Source organism: Sinocyclocheilus anshuiensis, unplaced genomic scaffold, assembly GCF_001515605.1.
Source record: "Sinocyclocheilus anshuiensis isolate Anshui unplaced genomic scaffold, SAMN03320099.WGS_v1.1 scaffold450, whole genome shotgun sequence".
Taxonomy (NCBI): Eukaryota; Metazoa; Chordata; class Actinopteri; order Cypriniformes; family Cyprinidae; genus Sinocyclocheilus; species Sinocyclocheilus anshuiensis.
The window spans coordinates 549,760-562,745 of record NW_015546056.1 but is presented as its reverse complement, the minus strand read 5'-3'; the positions used below and the strand labels follow the sequence as shown (position 1 = coordinate 562,745).

The 12,986-nt window shown below is 35.8% G+C and overlaps 1 protein-coding gene across 1 annotated transcript in view; it reads left to right on the top strand.

Moving 5' to 3' along the window:
* LOC107699274 (tetratricopeptide repeat protein 7A-like) overlaps positions 1-12,986 on the top strand; it is a 56,983-nt gene that overhangs the window by 22,469 nt on the left and 21,528 nt on the right. The window contains exons 12-19 of the mRNA XM_016500486.1: positions 2,243-2,360; positions 2,479-2,536; positions 3,685-3,757; positions 3,989-4,149; positions 10,157-10,273; positions 10,352-10,455; positions 10,525-10,659; positions 12,743-12,945. Of these exons, the coding sequence (XP_016355972.1) occupies positions 2,243-2,360; positions 2,479-2,536; positions 3,685-3,757; positions 3,989-4,149; positions 10,157-10,273; positions 10,352-10,455; positions 10,525-10,659; positions 12,743-12,945 (969 nt within the window). The remainder of the gene's footprint in view (positions 1-2,242; positions 2,361-2,478; positions 2,537-3,684; positions 3,758-3,988; positions 4,150-10,156; positions 10,274-10,351; positions 10,456-10,524; positions 10,660-12,742; positions 12,946-12,986) is intronic.

The following is a 12,986-nucleotide window of genomic DNA, read 5'->3' as shown; positions in this document are numbered from 1 at the left end:
TCTGAAGGATCATGTGACACTGAAGACTGGAGTAATGATGCTGAAAATTCAGCTTTGCATCACAGGAATAAATTACTTTTTAAAATATATTCAAATAGAAAACAGGTATTTTAAATTGAATTAATGTTTCACAATATTACTGTTTTTACTGTATTTCTGATGAGTGTAAGAGACTTCTTTCAAAAACATTAAGAATCTCATTGACCCAAACTTTTGAACCATAGTGTGCAACATCCCAGCAAAAGGAATAAGTATGCTTTATTCTATGAATGATATAAGCAATATGCGTTTCAGGAAAATTCATTGGAAATATTCACTTTGGCATCCATAAATCCTAATCCCATAAATCCTATATAATCCTAATATATTTATATTAAAACTAGCTATGCTCATAGCATTATTAATTTAGAAGGAATTTTTGATCCAGATCAAACTAGAACTGTACGAGAAACATTAAATCTGTTTTTTCAGCCTTTTTATAATACTCAGTGTACAGTATACATCGCTCAATCCTATAAAAGATCTAGATTCATATCACTAATGACCTCTGTTTTACATTAGTAACATTGCTATACTAGTTATACTAATAATGCAATGTACTGTACAGTCACAACACTATCAATCAAATACACACTGCAGCACTGTTGACAGAGATTACGGCACATCTGTTGGAAGCGCAGCGCTGAATACAGACAGCACGCCATAAGAGGCTTATAGCACAATAGAGCCACAAAAACGTAATGCAAAGGCTTTAATGTCAGATAGCATGCCATCCCACAGTCACACTTCAGACCGGCCCTTTATCATCCCAGCATCAAAACAGGGCATGCGGGGATTTGTCCTCAAGCAGTTGTCCTTGATGCTGATTCATGTCAGCATGTCTGGCATTTCAATTCTAGAATATTATACAATATTTAGTCATGACTACATGATTAAATAAATAAAAAAATTGTTGCAATTTCAGATGATATGCTTGGGCATTTGACATGACCTTTTTTCTGTTTATACACTACCGGTCAGTTTTTTTGTTTTTGTTTTTTACGTTTCTTTTTTCTTGTGAAATATTAGTACAATTTAACTGTTTGTTATTTTAATATATTTATACATGTAATTTATACCTGTGATGGCAAAGCTGAGTCTTCAGTGTCACACGATCCTTTAGAAATCATTGAAATATGCCGGTATAGTGCTCAATTATCATCAGTAATTATTGCCGTCCAATTATTAAAAATGGTTCTTATTATTGTCAGTGTTGATAACAATTTTTGGAGCTTGATATTGTGGTGGAAACTGTTTGAGTATCTAAAAACATTTTTTGTAATGATTTTCTAACATTTTCTTAAGGATCATGTGACACTGAAGACAGGAGTAATGATGCTGAAAATTCAGCTTTGACATCTCAGGAATAAATTATATTTTAATATACAGTGGTGGCCAAAATTATTAGGATACTAGTATTTTCTCAATAAGTCAGTTACTCTCTTAAGTCAGTTATTTCTATCATTTGCTGTAGTGTGTCGGTAGGAAATATCAGTTTACATTTCCAAACATTTATTTTGCCATTAATAATCCAGTGAGATTTTAGTTTGCACAACAGCCAGTGCTCCACAGAGATCTGATCTGATCATCATCCAGTCTATCTGTTATGACATGAAGAAACAGAACAAACTGAGACAGACTAAATCCAGAAGAACTGGCAACGTCTCCAAGATGCTTCAAGAGACCTACCTGCAAAAACAGAATATTAAATAGAAATAGTGATTTAAATTGTAATAACTTTTCTCAATATTACTGTTTTTACTGCATTTTTGATCAAATAAATGCAACCTCTGTGAACACAGGAGAGACTTCTTTAAAAACATTACACAATCTTAATTATTGAAACTATTGACTGGTAGTGTACATGCAGTTTTTATGACCTTATAATAATCGAGCAACACATTGGAATCTAAAATCTTATTTTTTTACCATTGCATTTACATTTATTCTTTTAGCAGATGCTTTTATCCACTTTTTATTATTAATTATTAATAATATATTCATATAATTAATTTTATTTAGCTTAAGCTTTTGTTCTAAGTGAATGAATTGTTCTTTGTTGGGTTTAATCCCTTAACCTTTCAGTTTCCAGCTCAGATCTTTAACCTCTACACTACACCACCAGTATATCTCATTGTAAGTTGAGAAGCACTGATATAAATCATCCAAACATCTAATGCATGTGTAAATGTGTGTGTGTCAGCTGGAGGATGCAGTGTCCCTCTCAGCAGGTGTGGTTGCTTTAGGAGAGGGTGCTGGAGAGTTCCTTCCTCAAGCTCATCTGGCCATCGGACTGTGCCGTAGTCTGCAGGCCTCTGACGGTAAGCCCGGCCTGTATCCTTCTCTGAACCTAAAAATGATCCAGGCCCCCAGCTGTCCTCAGCTGCTCTGTGCTCCCTCATGTCTGCGGTGACTCACTCTTTAACTGTGTGTTTGCAGCTACGCTGAAAGCCGACCGCGATGAGTTCAACAGAAGAGCGCTGCAGTCACTACGGAAGTACGCTTGATGTTTACCTCTTATATTTCAGCATGTGTACTTAACACAGATTGTGTTAAGGAGGCTTCAGCCACCCACTTTGTGTGGGAATTGTTTCAGTTGACCCTTTGCTAAGTTTATACCATAACTTTTATTAATATTAGCATTGTTTTTTTTTCCCTCAAAACCACACCACCGTTTAAAAGTTTGGAGTCTGTAAGATTTTTTTAAAGGTTTTTGGAAGAAATATCTTGTATGTCCACCAATGCTGCATTTATTTGATTAAAAATACAGTAAAAACAATACAATTTTGAAATATTATTACAATTAAAAAAAAACTTTTCTATTTTAATATATTTTAAAATTTAATTTATTGTGGTGGAAAAGCTGAATTTTAAGCATCATTACTCCAGTCTTCAGTCACATGATCCTTCAGAAATCATTCTGATATGCTGATTGCAGCTCAAGAAACATTTATTATGATTATCAATGTTGAGCCGCTTATAATACATTTTTGATTATTCTTTGATTAATAGAAAGTTCAAAAGAACAGCATTTATTTAAAATAGAAATATGAAAACAATGAAATAGAATCAATGTAAAAGACTGCTGTTACTTTTTATCAATTGAATGCAGCCTTGCCGAGTAAAAGTATTAATTTCTTTAAAAAAAATCTGACCACAGACTTTTGCACAGTAGTGTATCTACAGTATATGCAGTTTTTTCAGTTAAAAACTAGTGCTGTCAACAGAAGAAAATAATCACAAATAATCTCATGATTATTGATCAGTATTTATAAAACAGACTGAAATTGGTGATACATAAATTTGGTGAATGTCCACGTTAAAAAAAAACAACTTTTTACAATAAGCATATTTATTAATGTTAACATCTTGAGTTCACTTTTTTTCTTATCATGGTTATGTAGTTAATGTGTTATGGAAACTTGATTCTGAATCCGAATCTTTTAATTTACACCAATGCTAATGTTTTCAAAATTTTTAATCACGTTTTTTAATCATGTTGCTATGCAGTTCCTAAACAAATTTCAGAGCCACAATTAATTGCAGCATCTAATCTTAGTAAGGAGTCAGTTGTGAGATGACTGGCTGATGTCAGACTGGTAATAAGGTGATGGAAACTTCACACAGATTCTTTTTTGTCTTCAGAGCACATGCACTGGACCCTGGGGACCCTCAGATCTCCTTCTACCTCTCTCTGCAGCTCGCTCTGGTTCGACAGGTTAGCACGCTAACACATCAATCTCGCTGACTAGATGCAGAATCGCGTCTGTTCTTCATATCTTCCAAGAAAAGACATTTACATTAATCTCTCTTCTTATTTTGCTTGACTGTGGATTTTTGTTGCTTTTGTTTACACATATGACTGTCAAGATCACATGATTGTGTGAATAGTTCTTTATCTCATCATATTCCTACCCACTGTGTGAGAGCTCTTGTGTTTTTGGTATAGGTGTCAGAAGCGATGGAGCCATTGCAGTCAGCTCTGAATATTCGTGGGGATGATCTGCACTCTCTACACCTGCTGACTCTACTGCTCAGTGCCCAGAAACACTGCCAACACGCCCTTGATACGCTTAAACTCGCCATTAACCAGCACCTGGACAACTTTAAGTATGTTTTATGTGTTTGTTCTACTTCAAATGTGATAGTTCCCCCTTAAATTAAAATTGTTTACTGAACCTCATGTCATACTAAGGTTACACTTGATAGTCCACTTTCTACTAATTATAAGTAACTTTGCAACTACATGTCAGCTAACTCTCATTAACATTTTAGCAGACTGTTAAGTTAGGGTTAGGGTTAGTAGAATAAGTTGACATGTACTTGCAAAGTCAGTAGATTATGTGTTGGGAGAGCATCAAAATAAATCAAAAATTAAGCAGACCGAATTCAATTAAATTCAATGTTATTCAATAATTCAATGTTAGCTTCAGTTCCTGTCTCCTGAAATGCCTTCATCCTGAACCTCATGTCATACTAAGGTTACACTTGATAGTCCACTTTCTACTAATTATAAGTAACTTTGCAACTACATGTCAGCTAACTCTCATTAACATTTTAGCAGACTGTTAAGTTAGGGTTAGGGTTAGTAGAATAAGTTGACATGTACTTGCAAAGTCAGTAGATTATGTGTTGGGAGAGCATCAAAATAAATCAAAAATTAAGCAGACCGAATTCAATTAAATTCAATGTTATTCAATAATTCAATGTTAGCTTCAGTTCCTGTCTCCTGAGATGCCTTCATCTGGCTGATTTTTTAAGAGAGAGGACAACAAAATCATCCTCACTGCTTGAAGACTCCATTTAGTACTATTTTGCAAATGTTTTCGCAACAGATTAGTTAATACGCATCGGACTCAGTGTGCAAGGTTTCTGTGCGTGACGAATTTTTAGGATGACGAATACGAAAAAACGCATACGAAAATTTCGGACTCAGTGTGCAATGACTTTAAGGCTGCGTTTACGCTAGTGCATTTTCGTTTTAAAACGCATAACTTTTGCTACAGTTACGCCTGTCGTTTACACTCCAGAGTTTTCGACCCTCGAAAACAGAGACTTTTGAAGATACTGAGGACCCCGTTTTAGTTTGAGAACTCCGGGGTTGAGGTTTCAGTGTAAACGGACCAAAACGGAGACTTTTGAAAACGATGGCGTGGCTGCCCACAGTCACTCTGCGTATCCTTGACGACCGTGTAACAATAACATCATGCTTGTTGTTGTACCTATAGATATGTATAGGTAGATTCCCAATTCGACCGCTATAAGCTCGTAGATGCATCCGCCATCTAAATAATAGGGAACTTACCTATAAATATAACTATGGTTGTACCTGCATGAATGGTCATGTGACATGCGTTTTAGGTTGTGTAGTGTAGACGGAGATCATGTAGACGAGGATGGTTTTTGTTTTAAAACGCCGTTTTAAAACGAAAACTCACTAGTGTAAACAGGGCCTACAGTTCATTTAAAGTGTTCTAAAGTTCCATGTTCTAAACTTCCAAAACGTTCTAAAAAGACATGCTCTAAAGTTCCAAAAAGTTGCTGGTAGCATTGACGTCTAGTTGTATTTTTTTCCCTATGGAAGTCAGTGCATGGCTACCGGCAACCTGAACATTCTTCAAAATATTTTCTTTTATGTTCTACACTAGAAAGAAACTTGTACAGGTTTGGAACAACTAAAGGGTGAGCCAATACAGATTGTTTTTTTTATTATTATTCTTGGACTATCCCTTAAACTGCATTAGAAAACAAAATATCTGTAACCTTTTAGTATAGGGACCAATTCTCACTATTAACTAGTTGCTTATTACATGCTTATTATTAACATATTGGCTGTTTATTAGTACTTATAAAGCACATATTCTATATCCCTAATCCTACCCAATATCTAAACTTAACAACTACCTTACTAACTATGAATAAGCAGCAAATTAGGAGTTTACTGAGGCAAAAGTCATAGCTAATGGTTTGTTAATAGCGAGAATTTGACCTTAAAATAAAGTGTGACCAAAATATCAAATCTAGTGGCATCTGAACGTGACTGCAGAATCTTTCTGAAGAACTGCGTCTTTTTTGTGTTTTTGATTTTAATCAGCTGTTGTTGCAGTTGTTTTAGATTTTAATGCATTGAGTTTCTAGCATTGCTGATCCGTGCTGGTCGCTGAGGGAATACAACATTATGGTAGGGGCGTAACATTTCCGTCTCACGCTTGAGGTATTCGGCCAATCACAATGCACTGGATAGCTGGCCAATCACAGCACACCTCGCTTTTTCAGACCGATGAGCTTTGTAAAAATCGACACGTTTCAAAAAGGCGGGGCATAGAGGAGAAACAATAATGTACAGTATGTGGAAAATAATGTGTTTTTTTAACTTTAAACCGCATAAACACATTTCATTACACCAAATACACAACATAATGTTATTTTTAGCAGCATCATATGACCCCTTTAATTCCCAACTGTATCTACTGTTTCATAGTTTTAAACCTAAATTACTTTTTTGTGAAATGTGCACAGTGCAAATTTTATTCAGAATATTTTCAGTTTTTACATCTCCATGTGGGGTCAGTGTTGCACTCGATACGAGAATGGAGAGAAAATAATTAATCAAATTCATAGCAGAGTAACACATAAGAGTGTAAAGACCCCCAGACTCTCACATGCAAACACACTGAATCTATTGTGTGTCACAATGGTTATATTGTCGCACGTCTCATTCCAAGAACCTCTGCCTTTGAAGAAAACAAATCATCACTTTATCAGTGGAAAAAGTGAACTCAGCTTTCTTGAAACTGTGTTTGTTGATGTATGGGAGGAGGCAGTGGTGAGCGTTGACTTTTTTAACCGGGTATGCTGAGTGATCACAGATGACAAATAAGAAACACCGTGGCAGGTGTCGATTTAAAAGTATGCACATTTCCTACCTTATTTGTAAATTAAATTAATCTCCTATCCTTCTATCGTTTCAGGTTTATCCATTGTTATTTGAATGCAAGAAAAATATAGCTGGTTTTCCAAGTAACAACCGCCAAATAACGTTTACAGGTAGTTAAGTTATGATACGTAATCAAGAGGGTGGGGAGATTCCCCCGCTCTATATGTCTCTCTGCATCAGCTAAATTATTTTTTTATTCACAGTGAATAGGAGTTAAAACTCCCACCCGTGTGACACTCCAATAACAGACCATGCAAAATACCTAAAAGTATTTAAAATATTGCAAAGTAACGTTGCAACCTTGCAAACAATAATAAAATCAGAGAAGGACTTCAAGCGACACGAGCATACACAAAACAATATGATGTTTGTTATTATTAAAATTTTATATAACCCACGTTTTTATAAAAAAAAAAAAAAAATTTATCGCTTAGGCAATAACATTGACAGTAACATATATATCTTCAGCATACTGTAATGTGGTGTTTGGGCCAGGGGCGTAGCCATCATTTCAGAAGTGACAGAAATGTCAAATACAATAATTTTATGTATGTATTGTTTATTTATTTATTTAAGGAATTCTTTTCTTATCTCTTACTTTGAATTTGCTATATGAAGTCAAATGCACTGCTGGACAATAATAAATCATTTGTAATCTATCATTTTTTCCTAATGGCAATTTTATGATTGTTTTATAAATAAAATGCTATAGTATTTAACTTTTCCTCTCCATCGGCGAATGATGATTCTGAAAGAAAACGTGCCCGATGTCTGTTTGCTATAGCAACGAACGCTACTTTCATGCATCTGATTATCAGATAAACGATCGCGCTCTTATTTCAAGGTTGTTGTTAATGCTGTGGTTATTTTAACAATTTCCTTCATACATTCGGTTCAACGACATTGTTAAAACACATTTATCATTCAATGGAACTGTGCGTATGCTTTAGACACTTACATTTTTGCTCTGTCCATGCAATAAATGTGCAGCCTTCGACTGCTCAGGGAATGTCGTCGGCATGACTGAGAGCCATTGAAAAACTACAGAAAAGTAAAACTACTTCACTTTAGCATTACTGACCACGAGTACTAAGGAGAGATCACACATCAGCTGCTCAAAAAATGTGTCGGTGAGACGAACGGAGCGCGAGCGCAATCCTGAGAAAGTCACTGCAGGCGGGAAATAGTGGAGCGCGTGAAGGAGAGATGCGAGGCACGAACACTGTTCAAGGTCTCCATTAATTCGTGCTTGTAGTAATTTAATGTGTATATATTTTGAAAGCATTGAATCGCTATAGAAATCGCATTCTTAGCGTTTCAAGATCGATGCATATGCATCGTCAGGGTTTGTAATCGATGCATCGAGAAAACGAGTGAATCGTTACACCCCTAGGTAATGACCATTTTGTCTGTACACCAATTTTAGCTTTAGTCCTCCTGTGGTAAATGGGTGTAACCCTACTAGGGTAAATTCACATGTATGTACTTCACCACCACACTACTGCTGTTCCAGAACAAGGGCCCGCCGCAGCAGGAGCATCTGCTAGTCTCTCTGCATCTCTTTCTCACTGGCGTGAATGCTCTGCTGCCCTGTTTACACACACGCTCTTAATAGCACACACCAACACACACACACCTTCACATTCATCTCGCTTCACCCCTCCACCCTCCAGCACGCACAGACGTCCACCCACTCGCTAAACCTTGCTAAAGAGAGGGACAGGTCAGGGGAAGAATGTCCCCAGACAGCTGCAGAATTGCTAGTTTGTGTTAGAAGCAGCTGAAGCATCAGCCACTGATGATGGAGAACTAGGGCTAGGGCTGAAAACTGCTATGTGTTAGCATTCATACCATCTCAATGGCAGTTGCTCGTCTGCACATTCATCTCAGGAAGTACGTGAATTAGATACATTTCCATGAAATCATGGGACACAAGTAGATTGAGCATTTTTCATGCAAGAACAACAAAACAGTAAACTATATAACATATCTTGTATATAACACACCATTTTTAAATTGCAAAATGTACTATTTGAGTTATTATACCTTTAATCAAAATATAATAACTCATTTCATTTCTAAAATGAATATTTTTCCTACTCTTTAGCTCCATTCTAGCCCTCAGGATTTTTTCGTTGATTTTTTTTTCTAGAGTACATAAGTGAAATGAGTTGATTATAACTTTGTCATCAGCAAAATCTTCTGGATGTTAGATATATTGCACAGCCATTATATGTTTAATGCAATATATGTTTTATATACACTACCATTTAGAAGATTGAGGTCAGTAAGATTAAATTTTTTAATAGTCATTTATGCTCACCAAGCCTGCATTTTTTTAATCAAAAGTACAGTAAAAGCAGTACAATTCTAAACTATGATTACAGTTTAAAGCAACTGTTGTATATTCTAATATATTTTAAAATGTAATTTATTCCTTTGATTACATAATTAGAAATTTCAGAAGAACAATGATTAAAAACACACACACACACACACACAACTATATAACATATCTTGTATATAACACACCATTTTTAAATTGCAAAATGTACTATTTGAGTTATTATACCTTTAATCAAAATATAATGACTAATTTCATTTCTAAAATGAATATTTTTCCTACTCTCTAGCTCCATTCTAGCCCTCAGGATTTTTTCCTTGATTTTTTTTTCTAGAGTACATAAGTGAAATGAGTTGATTATAACTTTGTCATCAGCAAAATCAAGATTGCGGTCAGTAAGATTACATTTTTTAATAGTCATTTATGCTCATCAAAGCTGCATTTTTTTTTATCAAAAGTACAGTAAAAGCAGTACAATTCTAGCTATTGCTACAAATATACCCCAGCGACTTAAGACTGGTTTTGTGGTCCAGGGTCATATATATACACACACACACATATATATATATATATATATATATACCGTCACAGGATAGTTATAGTGTTATTTTAGTATTATTAATATACTTTTATAGTATTTATTATTATTTTGAATGATTCTACTTTTAATTTTAGTAATTTTTTCTATGTGCTTTTGACATTTTTATCAGTTTTTTTAAATACTTGTGGATTTAGATTTAATTTATTTTTATTTTATTTGAGTAATAAAGTAAGCTGTTTTTTTGGTGCATGTAGCACTGTAGTTTATTAACTGTTAATGTCTTTGTATGTTTTAGTCTTCTCTTTACCAAAGTGAAGCTGGAGGAGGTTTTGTTCGGACCCGCTGCAGCATTACAGACCTGTGCAGAAATGCTGCAGCTGTGGCAGAGTCGCTATGATTTAACCCGCCTCAGGTAACGTGCTGCATGTAACGTGTGAGAGTGAGTCAGTGTTGTATGCTGTGATTTCATGCATTCTGCTCTCTGTTCCAGTGAGGAGGATGACACTAGCAGCATACCTCCTGATCCCGGGCCGCTGAGCAAGAAACCCAGCGGCCTCCATCTCACGCTCCCAGACTTCCAGGAGACAGAGACCGGTGTGTATCACGAGTGTGTGTGATTGTGTGTGTGTTTATGTGACTGAGACGTGTGTCATATTGTGTCAGGGTCTCAGAGCGCCCCGTCTCTAGCTGTGTCCCGTCTGGAGCAGGCCATGTCAGAGGTGTCGGCCATCAGCTCCGCCCACAGGCACGGCCCCGCCTACATTTGGGCCACTCTGGAACGCATCTGGCTGCAAGCAGGTATGGCTTAACTTCTTTTTGAATATATTATTAAAAGCTATTATTTCTGGAACTTTTATTAACATTAATCAGGATTAAATTACTGGTTATTAAATATTTGTGTAATATTTTAGAAAGGCATAAATAGCCGTTTGGCTGTTCACTGACATTACTTTCCTGTAATCGTACAAAAACGTTTTTTTACTTGTTGACCTTAATACATTTGGGAAGTCCTTGACGTACTATGACAGTATTTGGATGTTAGTTTTGCGTTATTTATATGCTGCTCTGCATGAAATGTGTTTCCCAGGGATCTTATACTGGGTGTTTGTGCCCTCTTGTTCCCATTCCCAGCATTCCTCTGGCATAGGTTCATTTCCTGTCTAAAATGGGACAGGATCCTGATTCTGTACAAATGAGTGAATGTGAGAGCACAGGCAGAGCGGCCCATTGACATAAAGAATGGGTGTGATGTCATACTGATAGTTTAAAATAGTAAGGGCCCACTGAACGCAGTCCATCATGCAGCAAACATTTCATTTTTTACATCAGCTGTCATTTGTAATGTGTGAGTGTTGTTATGCGCATTGTGTCATAAATAATATTACATTAAATATTATAATAAATCATTTTAATAATAGTAATAATATTAAATATTTTAATATGTATTATGCATTTATTATGTAATTAAAATGTGAAATTAATATTTTTTATTAAAATTAAATTTTTAATTTCATTGTTGTCATAACATTCAGCATATGCAGTCTTTGAAGAATCAACACAACACAAAACCGTACAGCTATACATGGTTAAATACATGCAATAAAGGCAGCAAAGAATTATTGGAAAGATGACCAGTATGCAAATATTACAATAACGCCTTCATTGCCAGCTACATTTTGAATGTTAAACATTGCAACAAAATCAGAGGGAAATTTGCAGCTTTCACCTTGAATATCCCAAAAGTATGAAATGTGTTAATATACATTTGCGAAATTTTACAGGCAAGAAAGGTCCATTATCTATTGTCAGTAGTGTAGCAATGTCACTTTCAAACCAGTATTATTTTAGTATTGCTGATATACTATTATTATTATTTAATAATATTTTGAATTAGCTTTTATTTTTATTTTTTTTATGTTTAGCCTATATTTTCAGTTTTCATTTTAATTTTAGTTTAAGCTTCAGTGATTTTGTTGTGTTTTTGTAATTTTTAAATGTTGTTTTTGTTTTCTATTTATTTATTTATTTTTTCAATTTTGGTAATTTAAGTACTTAAGCATATTTACTTGAGCTAGTTGCCAAGGCAGCAAAAAATAAACAAAAAAATAAAAACATTCCTATTCCTATTACCTACAAAACAAAGTTTGAATAGAGTCTGTATGTTAAGCAGTTCAGTCTGAATTAATTTAGATAAGTGTGAAGAAAAATTTCAATACATTGCTGTCCTAAAAACACCATAATGAACATGTAAGCTGTTTCCAAATGTTTGTAAACCCTTATTTCTTGGTGTAGTTGCTGCCCAAATGGTCCTACCAGGGATTCTGTGTAAACAAACACAAACACACAGCAGACAGCAGTTGATATGAACACAGTTTATTTGCCGTGGTGAGTCCTAAATGCCAGAGTAGAGCTGCAGATGTTTACACAGCGCTCCGTACATGGCCTTATTTAGACATGACCATGAATATCCCTCTATGAGCATGTGTGTGAGATTTTGGGTGGAGGGGGAGGTCAGCATGTATCTGCAATCGCAAATGTTGCCAAAGCTGCATTTGAAATCATCTGGACAGAACAAAATGCTACATGTGTGATATGATGGAGCATGTTGGTATTCATTGCTTACTCTGAGTGAGTATTAATGCTGGGGCAGCAGATACGTCTTTGTGAGAGTTTATATTCCAGATGGCTGTGTCACGGCCGTGAAATCAGAGACGTTTCATAAAGATGAATCATCAGGCACTCGATGATATCAATAAGAGAATCTCACGATATGACAAAGCAGTTGCTGAAAAAGAAGAGTTGTAACTGCAATACTATGATTTTTAGTGCAATTATGTATCTCATAATGTTGTTTTATGTTTTGTGATGTGGTGCCGAGCAGGAGAGTTGTTCATGGCTGACGGGCGGATGAAGGAAGCTCAGTTCTGTGTGCAGGAGGCAGGAACTCTCTTCCCCGCCTCACACTCAGTGCTGCTGCTCAAGGGCCGCGTGGCCGAGCTCAGGGGCAATGACACGGAGGCCAAGAGCCTGTATGATGAAGCTCTCGCCATCAACCCCAGAGGACACCACATACTGCTGCACCTGGTGAGTGACACACGCTGTACATCACACACACTCACACACAC